At 37.4% G+C, this 26,698-nt stretch overlaps 1 protein-coding gene across 1 annotated transcript; it reads left to right on the top strand.

Annotated features, from left to right (window-relative positions):
- The first annotated feature begins 1,037 nt into the window (after positions 1 to 1,037).
- Positions 1,038 to 25,826, top strand: CIBAR1 (CBY1 interacting BAR domain containing 1). The gene is made up of 10 exons (XM_050892297.1): positions 1,038 to 1,084; positions 3,131 to 3,365; positions 6,544 to 6,612; positions 11,374 to 11,475; positions 13,447 to 13,452; positions 15,191 to 15,295; positions 16,497 to 16,610; positions 18,281 to 18,400; positions 23,123 to 23,224; positions 23,359 to 25,826. Exons 1-10 carry the CDS (start codon positions 1,053 to 1,055, stop codon positions 23,449 to 23,451), a joined length of 978 nt encoding a protein of 325 aa, XP_050748254.1. The 5' UTR covers positions 1,038 to 1,052; the 3' UTR covers positions 23,452 to 25,826.
- The last annotated feature ends 872 nt before the right edge of the window (positions 25,827 to 26,698 follow it).

The raw sequence follows: 26,698 nt of genomic DNA, 5'->3' as shown, positions 1-26,698 counted from the left end.
GAAGAGTAGTTTGCTTTAGGTGAATTAAAGCTTAAGTTATCTAAATAATCTACTTTTAACAGAAAAAAAGGATGAAAAGTTAAAAAACAAATCTTAACTAAATCAGTTTCTATTCACATGCTGAGGCAAGCCTATAAAATTTTGTCACACATGCTAACACTTGTCTAAGTACTTAGCTCCCGTGCATTGCTGTATTTTTGAGTAGGTTTGCATCGGACACAGCACACTTCCTACCTTCCCTCCTTTGAGAGCTTTTCTGCGTTTGTCTTGCACTACACCTGCTGGGACTTTGCCAGCAGCCTTTCTTCAGCGCTGAGACAGGATTATGCCCGCACAATCCCTAAGTCACATTCCCAACACATTATCTTCACAGAGAAGGGATTTGGGGGTTTGAGTGGGTTTTTTTTCTTTTTTTAAAGACCTTTCCTAGTGCTCCACGCAACTTTTCCCCATGGCTGCCCAACCTCAGCACCTCTCCCTCAGAGGCGGCAGACCGGTGGGCCGCTTCCCCTGGTACTGCTTCTCACTTGCCAAGCCTGGATATGCAAAACAAAGAGAATTTACCAAAAAAAATGATTTTTCTCTTTTTTTTTTTTTTAATGAGACAGGCTCGAGCCTTCCCACTTTCTGCTCCTGCGCCGTTCCGGGCCTTTGCGCTGCACTTCTCCTGGGGACAGCCAGCTCGGAAACGGGAGGCCTCAGCCCCTGCCCTCCCGCGGGCTCGGGGCCTAACGGCCCTCCGGCCGCCGAAAGGAACGGGGCTGTTCCGCGGGCGGGAGCCGGTCCCCGAGTACCCGCCCGTCCCGAGGGCCGCCAGCAGTACTCGAACGCCTCCCCTCACGGACCCGCTGGCCCTCCCCGGCGCCCCCGCGGGAGGACAGGCCGGAGCTCGCCCCACAAGCGGTGGGGCGCGGCGGGGCGGGGCGGGGCGGGGCGGGGCGGGGGCGGCGCCCGCAGAGGACGGGCGGGCGGCGGATGGTGACCATGGAAACCGAGCGCACGCGGAGCGCCGCCCTCCTTCCCGTCGGGCTGCTGCCGCTGCCGCCGCCGCCATGATGCTGCTGGGCCGCGGGCTGGACGCCAGGTAACGGGGCGGTGAGGGGCGGAGGAGGGCCCGAGGTGCCGCCGCCTCGGTGCCTGCTGCGGGTCTCTGCCCGCTCCCCGGAGGGCTGCTCCTGGGGGCTTGCGGGGTGGGGGCTGGCTGCGTCGCCTGGCCTTGCCGGGCAGGGGAGGAGGCCCTGTTTCAGTCAGGGTACCCAGGGAGTGGCGTGCGGGTCTGGGGGCGATGCGGGCCCGGTCCCCCTTACGGCAGCTAACCGCCCTAGGGGTGGGGGGTCCGCCTCTGTTTTCTTCAGGTAAAGGCCGCAAAACTTTTCTAGGCTTAGTGTGCTATGCAGAGATGAAATAAAGACTTGCCGATTTAATCGGGCCTCTTGCTGATAATTTTGTGGGCGCCTCTAAGCGGTCACAAATAGTTAGGAGGGGAAAAAAAAAGAACTTTTTACACCCCCATCTAAGGAAATGTAGTGTTTCATGTCCCAAAATTAAATAATATTTGCGTGGGATTACTGTGAGATCAAAATTGTAAAGTGGGTGAGGAAATGTGCTTAAGGCTTCCCCTTGGGAGAGGAACACTTTCTGACATGACAACCATCCAATAAAATAGGAAAGATGTACCTTTTACTGAAGATTGTATCAGATAGTATTAATTTTGAAAAACATCTTTACTAATACTTTATGAGAGTCTTACTTTCCCACTCACTGGGTGAAACCTTTCCTATTCAAATGGTTCTATGGTTAGGCATGTCGTCGAGGACTGAACAACTTACTTGGAATGTTTTTTTTTCTTTGAACAAAATCTCTTTTGAACAGTCTTCTAGACTGCTTGCCATGAAGCAACACAATGGGGTTTTTGCCCGTAGCAGAGCTTTGGCCTGAAATATTTTTCCTGAAGAGTTCCTGAAGAAAGGTGTTCTTCATATGAATTGACTGCATTGTTGTTTAGTCTTAAAGTATTTCTTCCAATTTTTCTGATTTTCATGTGTCCTGATATTAAGTTAATATTTAAATATTGGTCAGCATTTCGAGTTGGGATAGCTTAATGATCTGAAGGAAGTTTTCATTTCTGTCCCTCGCCAAGACAGTGGTACAAGTGAATTCTCTTGCTGAGAATTCCAGCGCTTCACATGAATCACCTCATGTAGACCATGGAGACTTCTTGGGACCCAGTATCTGGCAGTTACTGTTAGCTAAATTGTCCTGTAGTTGATTCAGTCAGATCAACAACAACTGGCATGAATTCACTGACACTGGTTTGGTTTAATAGTATCACTGAAGCATAACTAAAGCAAGACTATCAAATGATGTAGGAATAGGAAAGCAAAGTAGCAAGTGAAATACATGAATTAAAAATTCAGAATGACTTCTCTAGATCATTAATAATGAAACATACAGGCATTTGGTTCAAATAAAAAAACGAATTAAATTAATATAATTTAAAAGAAAAAAATGTGTTGGTGTGATCAATGTCCTTTCTGTGTTTTTAGAGTTTTCACCTCTGTGTTTGTGTCCATTGACTTTTCTTTTCTAATTCTCTGGGATCCTTATCCTCTGTAGTGCTGACCAGCAGCAGTTTGGTACCTATTCACAATTTAAAGAACATGTAATACCTTTACAGATTTGCCCTCTACTGCCTAATTTCTCCAACCATTGACTTGTCTGTTTAGATTGCAGACTCTTGCAGGAAGCTGTATGACCCAGTCTTGTTTGAAACCTGCAGGTGTTACCACTATGTTAGTAATTAATACCACCAGTAATAGCGAGCTTTTGCTTAACCACAGGAGGAAAACTTCTGAGCCCATTTTTGTGATTTGGATTTTCCTTTATTGGATCTTTATTTTTAAGTATAAATCCTGCTTTTTTTGTTTGTTTGTTATTCATTCATACACAAGCACATATTACATCAGACTGTTACATTATCTTTTTAAGAATAGATTTCTGATTTGCACTGAAATGGGATGTCCAAATCATGTATAAAATATTAATAGTGTAATTATATAGTTCTTCTTCTGTATGTGTTGTAAACAATTGTCCCCTTCTTATTTTTCACTTATTTTTCTTTGATATCCAGAGACAATCAGACTAGACAAATACAAGATGCTGTTTCAAATGTGGAAAAACATTTTGGTGAACTGTGCCAAATATTTGCTGGATATGTGCGTAAAACTGCCAGACTACGAGACAAAGCAGATCTTCTAGTAAATGAAATATATGCATATGCAGCCACAGAGACACCAAACTTAAAAGTTGGACTGAAAAACTTTGCAGATGAATTTTCCAGACTTCAGGATTATCGCCAGGCAGAGGTACAAAATTAAAGCTGTACATGTTGTGTTTGCCATCTGAACTTTTCAGTTACTTATCTGTGATTAAAAGGGAAAAGATACACTCTGCAATCATGAGAGAAACAGAGGAGAAAACACTTTTAAATATATTAGTGGCAGAGCAGGATAGGCTGCCAAAGCATTCATCATTTACTCTGCTAATAACTTTAGTGAAAACTGCCTGTAATTAGTCCTGTTGAAGTCAGTGAAACTATCCATATAAGCACTCACGGAATTTGAGACAGAGCAAGTCTTTTATTGGTTTTAGATTTTGGATTATGATTTATGGTTAATAAAGTGTTCTTTTAGTTTTGTGACTTGCAGCTGTGTCTAGCAGCAGCTGAGGTAAAATCAGTCATTTTCCTTTTGCTGAGTCTGTTATCAGAAGCAGTATGGAAGAGCATACTAACTGGAATCCTTCACTGCGCACTGACAGCCCCTCTGAGGTGCTGTCGGGGACCACTGGAGAGTTCATAAGTCTGTAGTTCAACACTAAAAGTACAAATTTTATTTGGACCACATGTGACAATATAGTCACGTTTCTGCTAGATAAGTGAGAGTGTAAAGAAAGGTGTTTATGCCACTTACACATCTATGTGTGGGGCCACTCAGACTGTAACTTATGATCCAGAATTCCGAATGCTGAGATCTAAGAAAAAATAAATTCATTCACATGTACTCAAACTAGTTTTTGGAGTACATATCTATTCTTTCAGTAGGGCATAGAAAATTCCCATTTATCGTTTTGAAAAGCTAGGAACCATTATAATTTAAAAAAGAGGCTGAAGTAGTTGACATTCTTGATGTTTTCAGATAGGACATTTAAAAAAAAACAAAACAAAACATTGCAAGTCATCATTCTATATTAACAAAGTAGAAAAAGAAAACCTTTTAAAAGAAGTTAATCTATGAGGTATCTAGTCTATGAAGTAGAGGGTTTGAAAAACAAGAAATATGCATGGATCTTTAACACTGCATTTAGGGCCAGATTTTTAAGAAGTAATAAGAAATCCAAGGGTGTAGATAGTGCGATTTTTGGTTTTTTTCCATAAGCTCTTATGCATCTGGCTCCAGCTGAGCCACACGTAGGTCCTTATGCTTCAATTGATGTAATAGCAATTTATCCCTCTCTTAATAGGGTAAATTTATATTATGGCCAAAGGTGTATGTGAAGTCAGACTGCATGATCTCTCTGTCCATTTTCACCTTTAAACTATTGTCATGGCTTAACCCCAGCCAGCAACTAAGCACCACGCAGCTGCTCCCCCCTCGCCCCTACCAGTGGGATGGGGAGGAGGATCAGGAAAAAAAAAAGTAAAACTCGTGGGTTGAGATAAGAACAGTTTAATAACTAAAGTAAAATAAAATATCATACTAACTAATAATAAAAAATATAATAATAACAATAATTGTAATGAAAAGGAATATAACAAAAAAAAGAGAGAAATAAAACCCAAGAAAAGGCAAGTGATGCACAATGCAATTGCTCACCACCCGCTAACCAATGCCCGAGCAGCGATCTGCCCCTCCCGGCCAACTCCCCCCAGCTTATATACTGAGCATGACGTTCTATGGTATGGAATATCCCTTTGGCTAGTTTGTGTCAGCTGTCCTGGCTATGCTCCCTCCCAGCTTCTTGCACACCTGCTTGCTGGCAGAGCATGGGAAACTGAAAAGTCCTTAACTTATGATAAGCGCTACTTAGCAACAACTAAAACATCAGTGTGTTATCAACATTATTCTCATACTAAATCCAAAACACACTGTACCAGCTACTAAGAAGAGAGTTAACTCTATCCCAGCCGAAACCAGGACAACTATGAATCTGTAATTTCGAGATACCTATGTAACAACTTGAGTTTTGCTTCTTTCGATTTTTAAGTGTGTTTTTAAAAACTGACATTTGGCCTACATCCTCCTACATGCCTGTCCCCAAACCACCACTGCCCTTTGAAGGAGAAGAGGCAGCAGAAGCAAAGGAGAAGAGAAGCTTTTAGCCTTTAAATCAATTTCTGCTTTGCTTATGAAAAGCAAGTAGATAATCTCAGCTTTATTTCTTTTGGGCATCAGGTTAATTAACAGTTTTCATATATATTGACAATGTGGGCAAGAGAAAGTTAGCTTATAAGGGTTATCGATTTCTGGTCTTCAGCTGCAGTGCTAGATCTATAAATGCTGAGGTGTGAGGTACTTCCACAACATGTGGAAGGGTAAGTGGGCAAGACAGGCAGGTTATTTGGTATGTCTGTATCACGTGCTTCGTTTAGAGCCTTACTGCCCTATTCCATTCTATTCTATTGGTAATTTAAGTGAAATTGTTTGACAGTGCACTGGTAGAGTGTAGTAAAGGAGAAATGTTTGCTCAGTTGGCATAGATTTTGGCTGACTGGTGGCTGCCAGTTTAGAGGGGACTGTAATGTCTGTTCTTTCCTAGTAGAGGTATGCACCTTGTCCTAATTTGGACACAACAGTGATGGACCAGATGACTCACTGGTCCAAAGTCATCGGCAGCTTATGCTGGGGCCACTCAGGCAGTATTGTCAATTTTGACAAGCAGGCATGTCTTATCCTATTGCCTGTCTGACCATATGTAGCTGTTTTTCTGACTAGAACTGAAACAAAAATTCAGATGTACTCATCTGTGAGAGCATTCATGCATTTTACACAAGCTGTTGTTGGTATTTTTAATATTTTCAGTACCTACGATGCTGTTTCCATTATTTTTAAGAACAGAAGTGTTACCTTTCGTACAGTATGTTTGATAGCAAAGATGGCTTAGTCCATAATCTGTCAACAAGTGTAGAGCAATTACATTGATCTTTTACTTTAGATAAAAAGCTACAGATCTCCAAGATGCAGTGTTTGATGTATTTAGTACTCAGTTGTTAGAATCTCCATGTTTCATTTGTCCTGATGTATTGCCAATGAAGAAAAAGGAATTCCACTAGAAATCAGCTTGAGCTCCTCAAAATACAGATGATTTACTGGTTAATTTAATTGCCTCTGGTTTTTGCAATATTTTTAAAACCTCCATCCCACTGTATTTTCAGCATATACAGACTCAATTCCTAATAAGATAAGTCATAGTAAATGAATTGTTTCCCGTTTTTGCACACCATAGACGTGGATGATTTTAGTGACCTTGTGATTTCTTTTGTAGGTTGACAGGCTTGAAGCCAAGGTTGTTGAACCTCTGAAAAGTTACGGGACCATAGTGAAACTTAAAAGGGTAGGTTAAACGTCTGTTTTCTCACAAGGTACATTTTGGTGTTCTGGCCACTCAGTTGAAAACTTCTACTTTACAGGGGGTGTGGTTCTGATTTTTCATATTGCAGTAATCAGTCTAACGAAATTATACAGTAATACATCTGAATTGAAGCTATATATATGTTGGAGGAAAAAGCTTTGATGTGAAGACAAGGATATTCAAACTCTTGGAGCACAAGCAAATGCTAAAAAAAGGCATTGTGGATAGTGTGAAACTTTCTGGATAGTGCAAATTCAGGATGTTTTTCTTTATAAATATTATTATTATTATTCAGAGTTCCAAAAGGTTAATTACTTGTAATGCTTTTGGCTCTTAGTCATCTATATGCTGCCTTTAACAGCTTTTTCTAACTTAGAATTGCATTCTACATCAAAACTCATAATGTAGAAGACACTTTTTGAAACTGATAAATAGGTAGTGTCCTGAATCCATCTCTGTCCTGCAAAGTCATCAGGATGACCTGAAGATACACAAAAAACTGAGGTCTCTTCATTCACTATATTCTGGAAACAGTGTGTATAGGGGTTTGAAATATTCCCGCAAAATATGCATAATTTTTTTTCCTCCAGGAGGGATAAGCTTAAGCAAGTAAATTTTAATAAGCAGATACTAGTTTATACGATGAAAGTAGTTCTTTGTAATACTTGTATATTACATAGAGGATACCTTCATCCTGTAAACTTAAATCTGTAATTGATGTATATATCTGTATCATAATCTATAAAACAAAAGGTAAAATGATCATTATTTGATGGTATTTTACATACAAAAATCTTACAGTGTGTTCATCATGGTTAATTTGAGTACCTTGTGGCATTGCATCTCAAACTAGCATTTTTCATATGTTTTTGTTCTTCTATCTTTTCAATACAGTGAAGAACCGAGTAGTGTTTGGAACTTAGTGCACAGCTATCTCACTTGGTTGTTAGAGAAACAATTATGAAGGAAATGCATCCTGCACCTGAGTGGTACTACATGTGGTAGTCCTTAGCAGACTTGTAGACTATAGAGCTTGTATGCTAGAATTTGGTATCTTAATAGTCACTCTGAAACCCAGTTTGTGAGACCTAGAACTGACTGAGTAGTCTATAGGATATAAATGTTGAGGGTGGAAGACAAGTTTCATGTGTTTGTGGCAGTAGCGTTGCTGAGGAGACACAGAACACTACAGCAGTGCTTGGGGCTTCCGAAGCATTGAAGATACTGTCTTGAGGTGCATTGCCACTGATGGCCAGTAAATGCTGAGGACAGAAGCAACTGAAGCCAGGTCATGCCTTGCAACAGTGAATGGCATTTCCTGTTGTCTTTGCCTTTCAGAATGCCAGAAAGCATTATATAATGTTTATCTTAGCTACAGTGACGAGTACAAGAGCATTCTTAAACTGTAGATGCGATTAACTATTTTATCAACGTACCTTTGAACTAAGAGAGACTTCACTAAAGATGTAGGTCATTAAATGATTTTATTTTTTTCCCTCTGCCCATTACCATAAACCTCGGTTAAAACTTCAACTGTCTGGTCTTCAGTTATCATCTCTAAACACTGGGACATTTTAGTGAAAAAGGAAGTTTTGTCACTCATGTAAAGCTAGCACAGGGTGCTAGTTGTAGGACTACTTTACCTGTAACTACATTAGCTGATTAAGTTAAACCAGGCAGAAAACGTCATTAGAGCACTTTCTATAAAGGGGATGTTCTCACTGCTACTTACTAGATCTGTTCCAGGGCGTACACAAACTATTTTTGTGCTGTATCTAAAAAGAACTGTTGCGATTTCTGTGGGGTAAGATATCAATGTCCTGTGATACTAAATGCTTTAAAGAGGCCCTGGTCAATCAGAATGGTGTTGTCCTTTAACTGCTTGTGCAATAAAATTGTTTCATTCACATGTCCTGCTTTACTATGCTGAGTAGCTCTCTGGGGCAGGATTTGGCAGCTTCAGTGGAAGCTAGTATAATATCCTTGTCCTGTAATGCAGTTTAAACGTGGGATTGTGGGATTTTAGGATTTGTTTCTGTTTCATTGTTCTATATATCAATTTTCACTTTTCTGCTTTTTGGCAACTCTGTTCCTGGTTCCTTTTCTTCATATAAAAAAGGACACCATAAAAGCAAGGTGATCCACCTGCAGAAGAAAGGATTGGTTTGCTTTAATAACTTCAGTGACTAAAGCAGGTAACAGTACAGTGATGAGGGTCTGCCAGCTCATTGTCTGGTGGATGGACTGTAGCTGTACTTCTGTATGGTTTGAAATTAGATGGCTGACTGCAGTTCTTATGTGTGACTTGAATTCATAGTTTAAAGCCAGAGGGACTATGAATAATTTTATATTCTCTGTACCTGTCCTTTATCTCACTGGCTATTACATTCCATTCCATTTCTCCTTGGGTGTAATTAAAGCATATTTTCCAAAAACATATCAAATCTTGGTCTGAAGACAGTGGAGGGGAATGTAGGACTGTTTGTGGTAGTTAGTGGTTAGTTGGTATTTCTGGTGTTTTGTTTTAAATGAAAGACTTCACCTAATCTTTGGTTCTTGTTATATGTTCCACTGAGATTAAAGAGCTCTGTGATGCTCTATTTTTTTTCTGCATGAAGGTATTTAGATGCTAGTAAAACCAATTTTTCATTCTTTTCAGTTGGTTAATAATGTAGACCTTAATTCTTTCACCATAATGGCATTTTCCCCAGCTTTTGAATATTTTTTTGGTTTTTTCCTGCACCCTTTTCAGTTTTTCAACATCCTAGACAAAATATGTATGTAACTGTGCCCTATCTTTATACATCCAAAACTTGCATATAGCTCCACCATTATAGCCACAGTAGCACCAAATCTTTGTCAGGCTTTGGCTACCAGAGAAGTGTGTTCGATGGCTGTTGTTGTTACAGAGAACAGAGGTAGAGAAGGGAACAGTGCAGTCCCTGTAAGTATTTCCAAAGTCACTATGTGCTAGAAAGAAAATACTGAATTTTATAATGGTAACTCTAGTGGTTTCCTTAGCATTCTCAACTGTACTTTGCATGAAAGTCAAAACCCTTTCAGCCACAGCGTTAAATCTGCTTGACTGTTTTAAATGGGTCTAGAAAGTCAGTGCTGTTAACAGGGCCCAGTTATTAAATAACACTAAACATGCAGCTGTGACCATTAGATACAAAACTGCTTTGTTCTATGGCAAAAATAAATATGTTTTTCTCTTCTCTTTCTCTACCTTTAATTAAAAATTTAAAATGTAAAGCAATAAAAATTTTCTTTCTATTATTGCTTTTCTTGCAGCCGCATGGTTTTCATAAAGGAGAAAGCCCTTTCCAGCAGTCTTTCAGATGGCCTTAAAGGTGGTGTAAATTCCCTTTTGAAAGAACAGCAGCAAAATTAGTTTTGATGGGCTAAAGATGCAGTTGTTTTTATTATCAGAAACCAGCTCTGTGTCCCTAAAGATGAAGCAAAATGACAGTCATATAAACAGACAGTAAGGATAGAAACAAGGAAGAAACTGCGTGTTTTGATCCTGACCTCATGTACAGACTCATTACTGAAACACAGCACTCTGAAACTTGGCACGCTTGTGCTTGTCATTGACTAGTGATCTGGTCACAGGATCACGGAAGTTTTTGAAAGAGACACATTCGTGGTTGCATGTCTTTCTGGGTGAAGGAGACCTACAACCATGTTAAAATTCTGAAATCCAGAGAAGGACCATAGACAACTTCCCAAGATGATAGTTTTTAATAGCTTTAATCCACTCTCTTCTGGAGTGGTAGATAAATGGGAACTGGTCTTTTTAGAGGAAATGATGGTTTGAAATGCATGCCCAACTCCTGCCTCAGATTTTGTTAGACTGATTCCTTTGGGCTGTATTTCTGCTTGTTCTGCTCCTTTAAATTAGAGCCATCAAAATTAATGTCATTTCCCATACCAGGGTCAATGGAGTGATAAATATCTGACTGACAATTTTAGATTCCATGTATGCCAAACTGTTTGCAAAACACAGTTTTATAACGTGAATAAGAATTTGAGAGTGGTATGTAAACACTCTTAAATTGCCACAGATCTTCCTAGAAGTACATCCTACTTCTCCTTTGGAAATGAGGAACAAAAATATTTATCAACAGTTTCTGCCTTTTCTAGATCAGTAAGTTTCATCTTCTCCAGCTACATCATTACTAGGATGTATTTTGATGCAAGTGTATTTAAACACCTCACTAACTGCGTATATAAATATGCAGTTTAGCCGTTTCAGCCATGGATTTTCTATGGCACCTTAAGCTCTGTGTAGCAGTTTTGTGTTCTTCATAACTTCTGATTGGTACTGACTGCTACCTGTTTTGGTTTTTTCTACAGATTTATTTGATGCCACTTATTTCTAAATGCCACCTTTATTCCATTGCTAAGCCCAGAATGGGCATGTCTTCTTGCTGCTTTGGGGATCTCAGCTTTTGTCCATCTACTGTACTTTTCATGAAAAGCTGTAAATATCTTTTTCTTTTTTTCCACACATTTTAATTATAATGTGTGCTACAGAGAGTTGTGCAAGGTGCTAAACTCTCTTGGTCCCCGTTGACTTCTCTTTCAGGGGATCATTTAACAGGATAAGCTCAGTAAAATCTGGTTTTGTTTAAAGCAGAAGTTTTGTTCATGTTTTCTAGGCAATGTATGTGTGAAGAAAAGAGCATTTTGTATTATCCTAGATCTAATTCAAACATGTCTAAAACATTTTATTTCCAGGATGATCTTAAAGCAACTTTAACAGCAAAGAACCGAGAAGCCAAGCAATTATCTCAGCTGGAAAAGACACGTCAGCGGAATCCATCAGATCGACACATTATTGTATCCTGTATTTTTAGTGGCTATAGGAAATACTTTTACAATTTCTTGGGAATTAAACTATTGTGTTTAGAAAGTAATAAGAGAAGAATGCTCTTTAGAGGGGCTGTTTCCTATGTTGACGTTGAATCTTTTCTTAAACTTTATGATGAGTTACAGTTTATAATAGCTGCTTTGTTACTCCCTTTTTGATTGAAAAGAAACTATAAAGTATTTGATATATTTATGCAAGAGAGGTAGGCATAGATTACATCTAGGAATTTGGAGGGTTTTGAAAATAAGTGTAATCAGACAACTCCTTTTTTTACTTCTGTGGATTTTTTGTTTTATTGGGTTTTTTCCCTGTCATTTTAGTAGTTGTTGTGCTTCCTTGTACCTAGATGGGGTATGAGTTTCCTTGAGCTGTGAGATGAAGTGTGAAGGGAAAAGTTGTTATTCTGTTAGTAGAATACTCAACCAGACTACTCTTCCTTTCAAAAGACCAGTGACCCTCCCCAGTATACTATTCTGTATCACAGAGGGAAAAATTAAGCCTCCACAGAATTTCCATTAAAATCTCATCGAAGTTTCAAATTCTGAAGCAATCAGAATCTAGGAAATGCCAAAATAAATGGGATCAAGGCAATCCCATTTCAGTCCCTTTATGCCTATGTATTGTGATACAGCATTTAAGTTCATGATGATGTGCTGTTTATTTTCTATTACACTCTAGCGTTGGGCTCAGGAGTGAAGCAGTCCTATTCTTTGTAGGATTTCATCAACTTTATTTCAGAAATTAGGATCTTTCTAGTGACTGGGGCATGGCACTGCAAAAAGAGTGAAAATTATTGTGATGGTCAAATGCCACCCAGGAGAACTACATTTTATTTTTGTCTCTGCCAAAGAATCCCCATTTAATATTAATCAAATCAGTTAAATCAAGTGATGACTAATTAGAATTCCTCATGTAATAAAGACACACAGATGTCAGCCATAGGGTTAGAACTTGAGCTGTGATGCAGAGTTTTCTTCCATTAGAATTAAGGGAGTAAATGATAACAGTAAGCTATTCTCCCCAAAGGGAGACTGGTCCCATTTTTCTCCCTCTTGTGCCAATTCCCAGTTGATTTCATGGGTATATGGCTGGCACCTAGCTTTCTTCGTCTTGACTCTTTGCTAAGCTACTCCCAAATATCCTTCTGTGGCTTAGCTTCTTGTAACACTTGTGTTTTCTGTACTTAAGACTTTGCCTGAAGAGTTATTAAATCTCAGTACAGTCTGGTTTTGCATATGGCCAAAGGCACCGAACGCTACGTATCTGCATTTTAAAGTGATCAACACAAAATGCATAGAAAGTATTGGGAGCAGGAATATGTTTGTTTGCTTTTGAGGATGGATGCAGGTCAGCTTTTAGGTCAGAGAGAGGCTTCACCATGCTCGTTAGCATAGCAGTGAGTAGCAGTAATCTCTTACTCTTGAGCAACTGTGATGTTTCAGCAGCTAACAACTTTGGCCACAGATAGCAAAGGATATGCACTCCCAGATTTCAAGTCCATTTTATAAAACATGGGGGTAGTACAGCTTTGAAAAGAAAACCTTACCAGATTTTTTTTTAATATAAAAATGCATTTTTTTTAAATCAAAATGGATTTTTTTTTCTGAAATGGTCTACCTAGGTTGTCTGATTTTTTTATTATTATTATTTTTTCTTTTTTAAAATAAATAAATAACCAAACCCTCAGTCCAAAACAAACAGCTGTCCTGAAATATTTTGGCTTGCATATTTGAATTCTAGCAAAGCTATAATAAACTGTAAGTAATGTCTTAGAGGAGGAAGCTTCAGACTACATAATAATAGCAGCCTCCAAGTATACAGAAGTTTTGAAATATCTGAGGTTAAATACTTCACAGTAGATTAAAAGTAGAAGTGAAAACAGATACTTTTATGAATATTCATTGTTATTTTGCCATTTTTTCCTTTACTAATATTTCCAGTCACAGGTGAGTGTTTCAGAAGAGAAAATATCAAGCTGCTGTTGTGCAAACTATGCAGGTTCTGCAAGTTTAGACATTTCACTCTACAACAAACAAAATTCCTTTCCCAAAGCATCTGCACACAAAATCTGGCCAGTCTATTTAAGATGGATCGAGAAGATATATTTGATTATCATAGAAATAACATACTGTATTTGCATGTGTAATGGCTGCTTATGCATAACAGCTGCCTTCATTTACAGAGAGTGACTGTAATAATTGAGCATACACAAAATGTCTTTTCTTACTCTGTTTCCCTCCTGTGTTTTGGGCAAAATCAAGAAAGGGAGATGAACATGTGACCTTATGTACTATTAAACATCATTACCAATTTTGTTTGCCCAGTAATGGCAGAATTGTGTCTATGACTTTAAGCCATTTTTGTAAGGAGATTGTTTCAAATTGATAATCCTGTAATATAAGGTTACCAGATTTTAAAGAAAAAGAAGTGACCGAGCATGCCTTATGCCTTAGGTTTCCATATACACAGAACACTAAAAACTAGATCATGAGATCTAGCGGGCCTGTGTCTATTTCCATTTTTAAAAAAAAAGTTCATCTCTTAAGTTGCAGTGTTGTAGAAATGGGAAGAATCCTACGTCTTGATCGTAGGATACAATTACTTGATCCGTATACTATTTCCAAATCCCAGGAGAGAATAGATCCCTGATGATACTCACTGACAGAGCCTGTAAGTAAATACTGTCTTGACTAGTCTATGGTGTTTGACCAGTAATGTATGGAAAATAAAATAAGTTTAGACCCAAATTTTTCAGTCTTCAAGTGCAAGCTCTTACATCTTTACATCATTATTTTGTAATAGTACGCAGTTCTCAGACTTTACTTAACCAGAATAGCATCAATATCTTTATTTAAATGGTAGTGTGCATTTTTATACAGTTCATATATCTAATTAAAATACATATCTAAAATGCTTTTTGTAGTAACAGAATAAGAAAAACTGTATTTACGCATTAGGGATTGGTTGGTGTGTCCCCTTCCCAGTGCCGTGTTGAAGATGGATTTTATAAAATATTTTAATAATATAAAAATACTAAAAATATAAATACCTGAAATGCTTTTGGATCTAAAAATATTAACTCTAGTCTGCTGATTGAGGTACTTACGGGAGAAGTGCTTTAGTTCCAGCTGCTGCTCTATTGTCTATTTAAATAATTCATAAAAACTTAGTAAGACAAGGTTCAGCACATGACACTGGCACAGATTCATTCTAGATCCAGCAGGTTGATCTGCACTTGAAAATAAAGAGTGATCTTTTCTGCTCATCCACCACTCTGGCCTGGGCACTCCTGCCCTCTCCTTTACACCAGCTGAAAAAAAACCTTAACTTTTCTGACGGATAAACTCTTGTGCTGGGTTAATTCCCTGAACCCAGTCACTGTGTCGTTAGCGGAGTGTCAGGGCTGGCACAGTGGAATTAGCAGATGATTATTACAGAAAATGCATTGGGGCAGTGGGACTTTCCCGACTGGCTGCAGCTAGTCATTTTTCATGTTTCAGATCAAAGTTACAACGGTGTAGAAGGCATCTTTGTTTGTTCATTAAGCTACAAACAAATTTACAAATATAGTAACACAGATGTGTAGTATTTTGAAAACCCAGACTTAAATGTTTTCATGGCAATTAGAGCAAATATCTTTGTATCAAATACAGGACTAATTTCACCTTTGTGTTACTTTACCAGGCTGAAAGTGAACTGCAGAGAGCTTCACTGGATGCAACTCGAACAACTCGGCAATTAGAGGAAACCATTGATAATTTTGAGAAACAGAAAATAAAGGACATAAAAGTATGTGTGCTTATGTTTCAGTATATGACATCACATTTCGTCTTGCGTAATAAAATTACTATAGTTACTCTTTGACAAGATTAGTAACATTAAGTATTAACTTAAGCCTACATAAATAAAAATCTTGTGGTATTCATGAATATTTCATAATCCAAATATCATAAACTCTGCAATTAAAAAATCAGTTCATTATTCTTACAGTGTATTGAATTCAGAATTTTCCTGTATCCAATTGTTTAGTGTCTGCACTTTCCAACAGTTGCTGTATTCTACTTCACTGGTACCTGCATTTGTTAGTGGAATGGTATAAGTGGATTAATATCAGCAAAATAGATATTTAGATACTAACAGACATAGTGATAAGTAAATAATATATTTATCCGTGCTGAAATTTGTGTAGGTTACTGCAGTTAAAAGTTTTACTGATGCAGAAAGCATGAAATGTTTAGTAACTGCAAGTAATCAAAGCTTTCATTTCTCTCTTAATGTCAAACATTAAGTGGCCTAAGTCCCAAAGACTATAGTGACTGAAAAACACTTGCATTGTGATCTCAAATTTAATTATAAAATTGCTGCAGTGAGATATTTGGGGGGGGGGGGGGGGGGGGGGGGGGGGGGGGCGGGGACCACCAACTAAATAGGAAAGAATGAAAGATGGTTTAAAAACCCAACCAAACCAACCAGTACTCGATGTTAGAGTAATATGAAAAAGATTGTGTGAGTTCTGAAGATGTCATCATTAAGTGTTTTTTATCTATATAAGGAATATTTTATTATATAAAAAATATAATTATCTATAAATTATAGATATGTATAGAATTTACAGATAATTTACCCCCCATCTATTAAAAAAGATTGCTATCAATAAAGCAAAAATCTACTGACTACATCTTGCAAATACATATCAGGGAGTATCAAGTGAGTTTTCAGCATGACATTTTATTTATTCCTAATGAGTCTCCTCTTCGCTTTTCAAGCATTTACTTAGAATTTAGTATGAAATGACAACTGCGTAAGTGACAGCCCAGCCAGCATTTATGTTTAATTTCTAAAAGTCAGGTCTGGCTATTTAAAAGTACTAGGTATCACGCAGTTATTTGTATCATATAAATACCAAGTACAGAATTCAGTAATTTCTTGTATTTGAAGTGGAAATGTACTTTACTGCATTAAGAAAACTTTTGTTTTCATTTGCTTTTAGAACATATTTTCTGAATTTATAACTATTGAAATGTTATTCCATGGGAAAGCTTTAGAGATATATACTGCTGCCTACCAAAATATCCAAAATATTGATGAAAACGAAGATTTAGAGGTAAGAGTGATTAAGATTTGCTTTTCAATTTACTTATTACATAAAAACAGTTTTCACAGTTTGGGGCTATACGTGTCCCAGGCAGAAAATGCAACATGTTTCAGGTTCCCAGAACAAACTTCTAATGTATACCGAGCCCTTTTTTGCACTTCTCCAGCAACAGCATGCAGGTTTATAAACTCAGAGATTTTAAAAACAGAGATCAACTGCAGTGGCAATCTAATCTTTCCCACAAAATACAGATAAGAGACTTTTCCTAAATTAACTGCCACTCCAAGCTCAGCTAATCATAGTTCTTGAAGAAAACCTCTGCAGTGAATCTCGCTGTAAAGATGCACAGTAAGAGAAAATCTTGCACTGCTCTGATAAGATGTTCTAAAGACTAATTACTTCATTAAAAAGATCTGTCTTCTTTCTGTTCTGAGTTTTGTTTGCTTGTTTTCATCTTTCAGTCACTGTTTTTTATTAGTCTGTTTCAGAATTAAGAGACATTTCTTACCAAATTGCTTTTTTTGCCTTTTATGCCTTGTGGCAGTTACAGCTTCCTTTCTAATTCTCCATTTCTGTTCTCTTTGCGTTATAGTCTCTCTTTCCCAAGACATGTTTTTCAGTCCTGTACTCATTCTTGCAGTTCTTCCGGATGTTGGGCCTTTAAACTTACTATCATTGAAATGTATGTTGTGTATATGTGTTCAGCTTGTCAAGAAAGTTGGATCATTTTCAGTCTTTTTTTGTAAATCTTGTACTAATTTTGTTTTTTCCATGACATAGCTCAGGACCAAGGATGGCAGTATTCAGTTAGCGCAAGACATACAAAGTCATGATTCTTCAGTGACAGTCACATTTGAGACTACTTGGTATTTTTACTTCATTTAAACTACACCATGGCAATTTTGTACTATTCTAGTTTCACAATTGAAATGTCATGTGGCACCAATTCAAAAATATCCTTTAAGTCAGTACTTCATCTTTCACAACCAAATTTCTAATCTCATTTTAAATTTCCTGTTATAATTTCCTGGACAACATTTACTTTCCATAAAAATACTGACTGACCATAATGCTACCATCTTCCTTGACTTTATTAATGAAGTCCTGCACAAATGGCTTTACTATTTTTAGTATCAGACTGTTAGTCTTATAATTTACTCTTTTTGGCTATTGGAAAGAACTTGTAAATATAATGGATATTACAGTCTCCCCTGTATTCTAAGGGTTTTCCCTAATTTTTCTTGAGCTGCACATCTCCTGAACATTTCAGATAAAATTTCTCTGATGCAGCTGTGACTGGCAGCAAGGATTTGCTTGTGACGGGGCTAAGAATTCATCTCTCCAAGAAATGAAGAGCCTGAAGGGAGTTGCTGGGGTTCATACCTCTAGGTTAGCCTGAAACTCAGCTACGTATGTTGGTGGGAAACCACTGCAGTTTTCCGCTTATAAATCCCCTCAGATCTCTGAAGAATGTTTACGTTGACCACATGAGTGTGTTGGTATGTCTCAGGTTGAGCAAGGATGTTGTTTCAGCTAAAAGTAATCAAACCAAACCGATGCATATCTCTAGATCAGGTTTAATTGTCCAATGGTGCATTTTTGTTAGCTTCAGTCTTGGTGATTGTTAGCTTGCGAGGTGTATCGTGGCACCCATGTCACAGCTTTCTTCATTTGAACAGGTTTTTCGGAGCTCACTTTATCCACCAGACTATCAATCTCGCTTAGACATAGTTCGTGCAAATTCAAAGTCCCCCCTGCAAAGAACTGGCTCCTTAAAATCTTCATTGAGGACAGTACAGGTAAGAAAGAAAAATTAAATGCTATATCACTGTATTAAAAGAATGTCTTAAGTAAAGCCTTAGCTAATGTACATGGATCCACTATCTTTACTCAGTTCAGGACAGTTACAAAGGTAAAGAGACTTCCAAGGGCATAAAGATCTAATTAAGCTTTTAATAATGCAGCTTCCAATCAGCTTTTAAAGCTGCGTTGTTTACTTTTGAAAAATCCCATTTCCAGTGATACTATTTCTTTCATCAACAAACTGTGGCATCTTGCAGAGAAAAGATCTAGGAGCTTACTGGAAACAAAACTGACATTCTTTAAATAACACTTGCATATTCTTAGTCTCAGTATCCGGATCCTAGAGTGTGGATTCTCTACCAGATCCTAACTCAGACTAGTGATACCTCTTAGCAGCAGAGCAAACGCATGACCAACAGACCTTTCCTTCTATAGTCTGAAAATTCAGAGCAGGCAAGGAAAAGGAGGATGATAAAAGTAAGTGAAACAGATGGAGAAAGTGCCACTGCTTTTGAACCAGCTACCTTGCAAAAATCTTTGACGCTTGTTCGCAGCAGTAAACTTGCAGACATGGCAAAATGGCTAAATTATTTTTTCTTTATTGCAGCCTTAATCCTGTAACTAAGATGACTCTTACCAGTGTTTCAGTTAAAGACAAAGATGGCTAAATTTAAAATGTACGCATCCCACTTTTCTTCTTTGGATAGAATCATGCATTTATATTATAATACTAAAAAGTTTTCTTGACTTTATACACACCATTACCCCTTCTCTGCTCTCAACACAGAAAGGATCAATTATTACAGTTGAGTTATTCTGTTGTTGAAAGTATGAGTCGTGCCATCTGAAAAAAGAACCCAGTGATTCAGTGCATGAAGGCCAACCTTGACTTTGAATGAAGTTGCCTGTCCTATCAAACAAGCAAATTTCATGTTCAAGCTACTTCAGAAAATGTTTACCCATTCATTTTTTTGAAGACCAGAGGAAGTTGTCAAAAATCTGTTGCCATCTTCCTTGAGAACTTCCTGCAGTGCTGTAAAACAGTATAAGGGGTATAGAAGCATCTGTAATTACTTTGAGGTGCCACAGATAGCTGTTTTGGACTCTCTTTAAAAAACAAACAAACAAAAAAAACCAACCCCAAAACAACAGAAAATCGAATGTATGTACACTGATTTCTCTCAGAGGTGGAGTGGAACTCCATTTTTACTAACTTGCAAGTTTACCTTACTCTCCTCCTAGACCTCTCTTTTAGCTATAACTTCAGATGTTCTCATAACCTCTCACTGAAATATCTGAAAAGAACAGGAAGTCATCTAGACCTAGAGGGAAACTGCAATAGCTTTCAAAATAATGTCATCTCACTGGGCTGTGCAGTGTATCTGCAGATGAGGACCACATGGCAGAAAAGAGGGGTGCAACACCCTACTAATGCAGTCACTATAGGGCAGTAAAGAAGAGGCAGGCATCCTCTTCCACACACCCCCCATGCTGCCCTTTCTGATTCTGCAAATAGTATGTTGCATCAGGACCAGTACCTTGAATGACACTAAGGGCTCTAATCTCTGGAACCCACCAAACATCCCACTAGCAAAAAATGCTGCATTCAGAAAAACCTTCAGGTGACTTGTTTTACCTTTCTGTGGATCCTTCATTCCCAAAGTTTTCACAAGTCTTGTTTCATGCTACGTAATAATCACTTACTGACCATAATGCAGTACTTCGGAATTTTCAATTTAAAGCAGTATAAATAATATGGTAAGCAGTTCACAGAATCACACAGACAAAGACTGTGGGGAGGGGGGCGGGGGACACACAAACACTAACCTGTAGGTGGGGGGCAGGGCGGGAAGTCACTGCATACCAGATGGGATAAACTGTGCCCGTAACACAGTACTTGTCTTTCAGAGGATTTAGCACAGACCATCCTTGAATTTATTTTTGGTTCTGTGGACTACCTTTCTGTATTATTTTCTTATTAAAAATCTAAAGTACTCCTTGAGCTTGATTCATTTTTTCACAAACAGCTACCTCCTTTTAAAGTTCCAGTGCCTTAATGCGATGTCTAAGTGCATCCTTTCAGTTATTCCTGGAGTGAGTATTCTGGAAGTACTATATGCTAAATTATCAAAAGCAGGAATTTGCAAAGACCACTGATATTTTTGTGTCCATCTTCATGCTTTTGTCCCTCAACTGTTTCCCCCCTTGACTTTCATAGTCGTTTTCAACTCACGCTCGGACTAGCTGAGGCAATTTTGATGCTAGTTTCTCCATCCTACCTGCCAGACTTCATTTAGCAGACAGTACTATAAAACCACAAGGAAAGGAGCAATGGGCAACCCTGATAGAAAGAATTCATGTCCCATGCTGCACTGACAGTACAACAGTAAGACTTGCATTTTTTCATTTCTATGCAATTAATATGATCAGGAGAGAAAACTATGCACCAGGAAAGCTGTTTTTCATAGCATGGCTCCCCATTGTGAGAAAACCTCTTCAGGGGATCAGGGCTTTTTTTAAATGTGACTATTGCAGATACTTAGTTTTACACAAGTTCTGAAAAGGCTATTTAAGTTTTCATGACAATCCTTTGTAAATCCCTTCATTTTACACTTGACTTGGCAATTTATCTTCAGCATTTCATTTTAGTGATTCAGGTTGGTATGCTATATTTTAGACAGAACTATAGCAGAAGAGTTTCCAGATGTTTTAAATCAAACTTAACTACATGTTTTATCCACATGCATTTAATATAGCCAACTGTTTTTGCACCTGCCCTCTAAGACAGCAAAGTATCATTTTAACCATGGTGGAAAATGTCTGCATCCAGGTGTTCCAACACTGCCCGCTCTGTAAGACAGGAGGAGAGAACTGCCATGCTTTCTGTAGTAGCACATGCAGTGAAACATGCAGCTTAACAGCTTAAGCAAGGACAGTCATCACCTACGTGCAAACTTAGAGAATTCATTTTCACATAAAATTGTTTGTGATGAGTAACAAATTATCAGATTCCATTAAATTTTTTAAATTATTTTTTCAGCCTTAAGTAATCAAAAATTAAATTTTCAAGTACTGGTATGTTCTAGCTTTATGAGAAAATAACATGGATTTAAACTGCCTCATTTCCTTTCTCACTTTCCTTACTCTGATCCAGTTTGGTTCTTAGGTTAGCCATCTTACCACCACCTCACCGCCACCAGTGATAATATTTAATTCACTATTATTTAGTTAATTACAGCGTGGTCAGAGGTACTTGAGTAGTGACCAGAAAAAAGCCTTAAAGCCAAAGTAGCACCCTTATTTCAGGAAATGGGAAGGGGGAGCTTTTATTGAGAAATATGATTGAAGTTCTGCTGAAGGATTGCAGATGCTCTTAACTAGAAAAAACTTGGAAAATTAGTCTATCCATTGAAATGAAGCTACCTTAACAGGCTCAATCTGCAGCACTCTTTCATCTCCAATTACAAATCAGTGTCATTGTCTTTTTCTTCTTTCACAGAATGAAAGATTGCTGTTTTAGGCATTTAGACTCCAGTTAACCCAGCTTCATCCAATGATTAACTCCATTTTTTGTTATGTTCAGAGATTTGTAAGCAAGCATTTGCTTCAAGCTGAATTATGTACTTTGTGAGCATCAACAAGACTAAGGATTTTTCTGCTTTCATTAGTTCAATGATTGCAGTTTGCTTTATGCACACACAAAAAACGTCTGTTACATACATAGCTGTATGAATTATGAAATCTCAGAAGTCAATTTAATAACCAGCATTTAAGGACTTTTAAAATAGGGGGTTGTTTTTAAAAAAAAAAGGGGGCAAGTTTTGTCTTCAATGCTGAAGTTTTATTGTATCACTGTATGTGAGAAAACTCAGAAAATATAACCAAAATTAGAGCTGCAGATGCCCTTAGAGAACTGCTGAACCTAAAATCATTTTTCAAAAGCATTCCAGATGACTTGGATAACTATCTTTGAGTTTAATGTTCCTTTTCTCATGGGCAAAGAAAAAAAAAATACATATATTCTACTTTAAATTGTAAATGTTGCATCTTCTGTGAAGAATCTATCTTCAATAGGAATTAGACTGAGCCCTCATTAGAAAAAAGTATAGATTGCAGAATCTGTCAGATGAGATGAAAGCTTGGCAGCTGGCACTTGTTTTTAACATCTGATGAACCAAAAAAGGACTACAGTATCATTCTGAAGGGCAAGCGCTGATGGGCAGGGAAAGAAGTTCGTATATGAATCAAGACTTCTAGTAAAGTTTGTCTAATTTATTCTCTCTAAAACAGCTTAGAGCAGCATAGTGCTGAGTTTTTCGTTTAACTGAAGAGGTTTGATGTCTTCAAGATAAGATTATGCCTTAATACTCATCTTCAGCCTGCTGTCTCAACAGCCTACCCAGAAAAAAACTGACTTACATCCTGTTGATTTTTAACATTCATTTGATCAATGCATAGTTTTCCCTATCCTATAATAGTTCTCAGGGCTATGGGGATTTTTTTAGCTTTTGAAAGTCATTACTGTGTTTATATTCTGTGCCATATATCTGTTGGCATTGTGCATGTTACTGGAAGTTGAAGGGTTAAGGGATAAACAACTTGCCCCCTCCCCCTGAACGAAAAACCTGCAAGTACTTATACTGGAAATGCCAACAGAGAATTGTTTTTCTTTCAGGAGAACAAACACTTGATTTGCTTCTGTTGGATTTTTGTTTTAGCAGATTTCCAGCAGTATGCTAAGAAAAGACGAAGAAGAAGAGGAGGAGGAAGATGAAGATGAGGAAGAGGAAGAGGAGGAGGAATTAGATGCTACTAAGGAAGTGAGATAACAAAACTGTTCTAAGAGTTGGGTTTTTTTTTTTTGATTGGGGAAAAAAAAGATTTCCCTTTATGTAAAGGCTTTTGTGTGTTAATCAAAAACTTCACTGAGGCTGTATTTTTAAAATTCCAACAGGAGCAAGCACTAATAGTAAAGTGCCAGACAACAAATAACCAGTTTCAAAGAATGGAACAAAATCTGCTGAAAATGGACAATTTCAGTGGCTAGAAAATGAAATATTTAAATAGAATCCTGTATTATATTTGCATAGATGTTATACTGCAGTCACATTTGCTTAAACTTACATGATGAAGTGTCCAAAAGCTGCACTAAGCTGACAAGCAGTTATGAACGTAAGGGTTTGCCTGTTACTTTGCCAATATATTACCTTATTCTCTAGCTACACATCTCTTGGATTTAGTAAGTCCTCTAGCTATACCTGTCATAATTGGTTTTATACATCCTGAAGTAACTGTAGTACTCAAGAAACTGATTACAGCAACAATCCTGTTAGATTTAGATCTCATTTTGTTACCCACCTTGGATGGCAGAAGGCAGGGTGAGGTATATTGTTTTCTCATTCTCATTTTCCTCAGGCTCAACTAAGATGACTTTTGATTCCTTTACACATCCAGAATGAACATTCACAAATAAGGACCTAGCCCAGTATCTACTTTTAATGCTGCTTTACTTTTAAATAAAAGTGCCTTCATAATAAAACTAGTTGATATTTTATATAGTTGACATTGATTATATTAGTTGACGTGCTATATATAGTTCAAGTTTCATGTGTTTAACTGGTTGATTCAGTTACTGATTCCATCAAACATACAAGAAATTACACATTTTGAGTGTAATTTCTTATACTGTTTGGAGATGGTGGTTATGCATGTTCATTTTTGAATAGTATACAATTGTCTGCCAGAAAGCTGCTACCATATTGTTTATCTCCAGCTTTAGTATCTGGTAAAGAAAGAACACATGTATAAATCTAGACTTTAAACTTGTAACTGGGAAAACAATTTTAAGTTATAACCAAATATTCTTTCAGTTACGGAAATAAACCAGGAAGTGCACTTTTAGTACTGATGCTGCCTTTTTCCACTGATGCAAAGTATGCCATGCATACTTGTTTTGACAGGTGAAAAAAAAGGTTTTGCCAAAAATTAATGTGATGAAAATATAAGTGAAAATGTCACAATATAGGGTTCTGTTTTAAACCCAGAAAATAGTTTTACACAAGAATTACATACTATTAACACTGAACTACTGTTGACAAGGAGTAGAATACTAATGACCAAAACTTAAAAAGTATCTAGGTAACTAATTCCCATCCATTTCAGCGAGGAGGGCACTTCAATAAGTATTTGTATCACAACATCAGAATTATGATGATCACCACTTTACCATTTCATATTCAGTGAAGTCATGTAGTCCATCTCCAAAACAGATGGTTAACTTCATGACTATACCAGGTTTTCATATAACTCATACGTAGGCAAACAGCGATTATTTCTGTACTGTGCCTTGAAAAAGGAATTCTGAATAAAAAAGGAAGCAGTGTTTAGATTAATTCCCACTAAAAGATTGGTAGCTGGGGTACAGAAATTTTTTTTTTTCCTCAGCAGCTTCAAATTCTTCCTCCTCCCCTACCTCACAAAAAAGTCGACTTTAGGAATTACAGAAAAACTTACAGAAAGGGAGAAATATGGTGTTGGGCAACTTTGTCCTGCATATATGATGTCTTAAGTTTGCGTGTTGGACAAAAATTGTGTGACCTCGAGACTACAGATGAAAAAGTCACTGATTAAAGTATTTTAAAGCCAGAAGAAGAATTTAGAATGTAATTACAGAATTAAATATTACCTAAAGATACTTCTGCAAAGATTTTTCTCATGGCATAAGTGCTTACTGCAAGACTGACAGTACTCCATTTGTTCATATATATTTTTGACTGCTGACACCTAGATGATGCAGGCTTGTATTCATTCTTGCTAAGAGTATTTTGCCACTCCGTTGAACATGCTGGCCCATCCCTTTGGGACTAAGTGTTATCTTCTTGTACTCATCAGATTGTCATACGTTACAGCTTTCCTGAATGCCTCAAGCTGCTTCTGTACATGATCACTACTACTAGTTTTTGACGACAGAAACTGTTCTCCTTTAAATCATAATTTTTGGACAACGGTAGCAAAAGCAACTTCAGAGTAAGCATAACTAAGGAAACTAGCTGTATTTTATATCAACACCACAAACTGCTGCATTTCATTTGTTACTCTTTTACTATATGGATGGTACTTAAAGAAGAAGAGCAATTAATTCAAGCCATGTAATTACAGACTGTCTCTGATTTGTCCTTTATACTGAAAGTACAGTGCCTCCAAATGATTAAACATCTGAAGTTATAAAACCCTATAATCAGGAAATGCTGTCACCACACCATGCACCTGTACCACCTATTCAGGCAGAATATATACACATACAGGCCTACACATACACATCAGGCCTATATATACACATACACATCCCAGTTGGGGGGGGAAACCCAAAACACCAACCAAAACGTACTAGCAAGATAACAGCTATAAACTGAGAATCAACTGTCCTATTAACCTTATTATTTAACTGTACTGGCATCCCTTCCCAATTTCCCTATGCTTCAGATCATCAGTGCATACTTTGAAGTACAGCTTTTGTCTTTATAGAAATTTAAAAAAAACCCCACTTTTTTGGCCTATCAATCAGACATTTCAGCTTAACCTAGAGTAGTCATAAACTCTAATCTGGCTTTAAATTAAAGATAAATTAGCTATAGGACAAACAAATGTTTTTCATTTTGAAATGCCTTAATTATGACCTCTGCCATTATAAACTTTATGACTCTTTATATATTCACTAGGGGGGGAAAAAGTTTACCATTCCAAAAACTAGTGGTATCTTATCAACAATTACTCTAACTTTCTTGAGAACAGAGAATGCTTTTCCTAAAAGATAATCTCACACTTAACCAGCAAAAGACCTACTAAACTCCTCTATCTTTCTAGCCTCCAAATCCTTTTTTTCATTACAAGAATTCATGTGTGTGTACAACACTACTCTAGAAGCATGGTAAAAAGTTTACCAATTTGTTTTCAGTGTTTGAAATCTCCTGTTGTGTAGTAGCTAGAAGAACTTTAAAACCAACAAATCATCTAAAGCTGATTAACTAGAGAAGTTAGTTGCATTCACATTTACAACACAGCTGATAATAGAGGCAAGAATTAGTAGTAAAGATGATAGTTTACAAAAATAATTACGACAAAGTTTTCAACAGCTTGATTAGGTAAGACAAGTTTATTTTGAGGATTCTCATAACACATCTTTATTTTCCCTGCAAAGTCTTCTGGCTCCTTGATCTCTTTTATAGCAGCTATGAAATAAAAGCACCATTTAAACTCAGAGGAGGATTCAGAACAGTATGCTTCTGAAGCAAATT

This window comes from Gymnogyps californianus, chromosome 2, assembly GCF_018139145.2.
Source record: "Gymnogyps californianus isolate 813 chromosome 2, ASM1813914v2, whole genome shotgun sequence".
Lineage (NCBI taxonomy): Eukaryota > Metazoa > Chordata > Aves > Accipitriformes > Cathartidae > Gymnogyps > Gymnogyps californianus.
This window is presented reverse-complemented; position numbering and strand designations above follow the sequence as displayed.

Coding starts and splice junctions, on each gene's coding strand:
- CIBAR1 (XM_050892297.1), top strand. CDS start 1,053: ATGATGCTGCTGGGCCGCGGGCTGGACGCCAG. Junction 6,613..11,373: donor CCATAGTGAAACTTAAAAGG/GTAGGTTAAACG, acceptor TTTTATTTCCAG/GATGATCTTAAAGCAACTTT. Junction 15,296..16,496: donor AGAAAATAAAGGACATAAAA/GTATGTGTGCTT, acceptor ATTTGCTTTTAG/AACATATTTTCTGAATTTAT.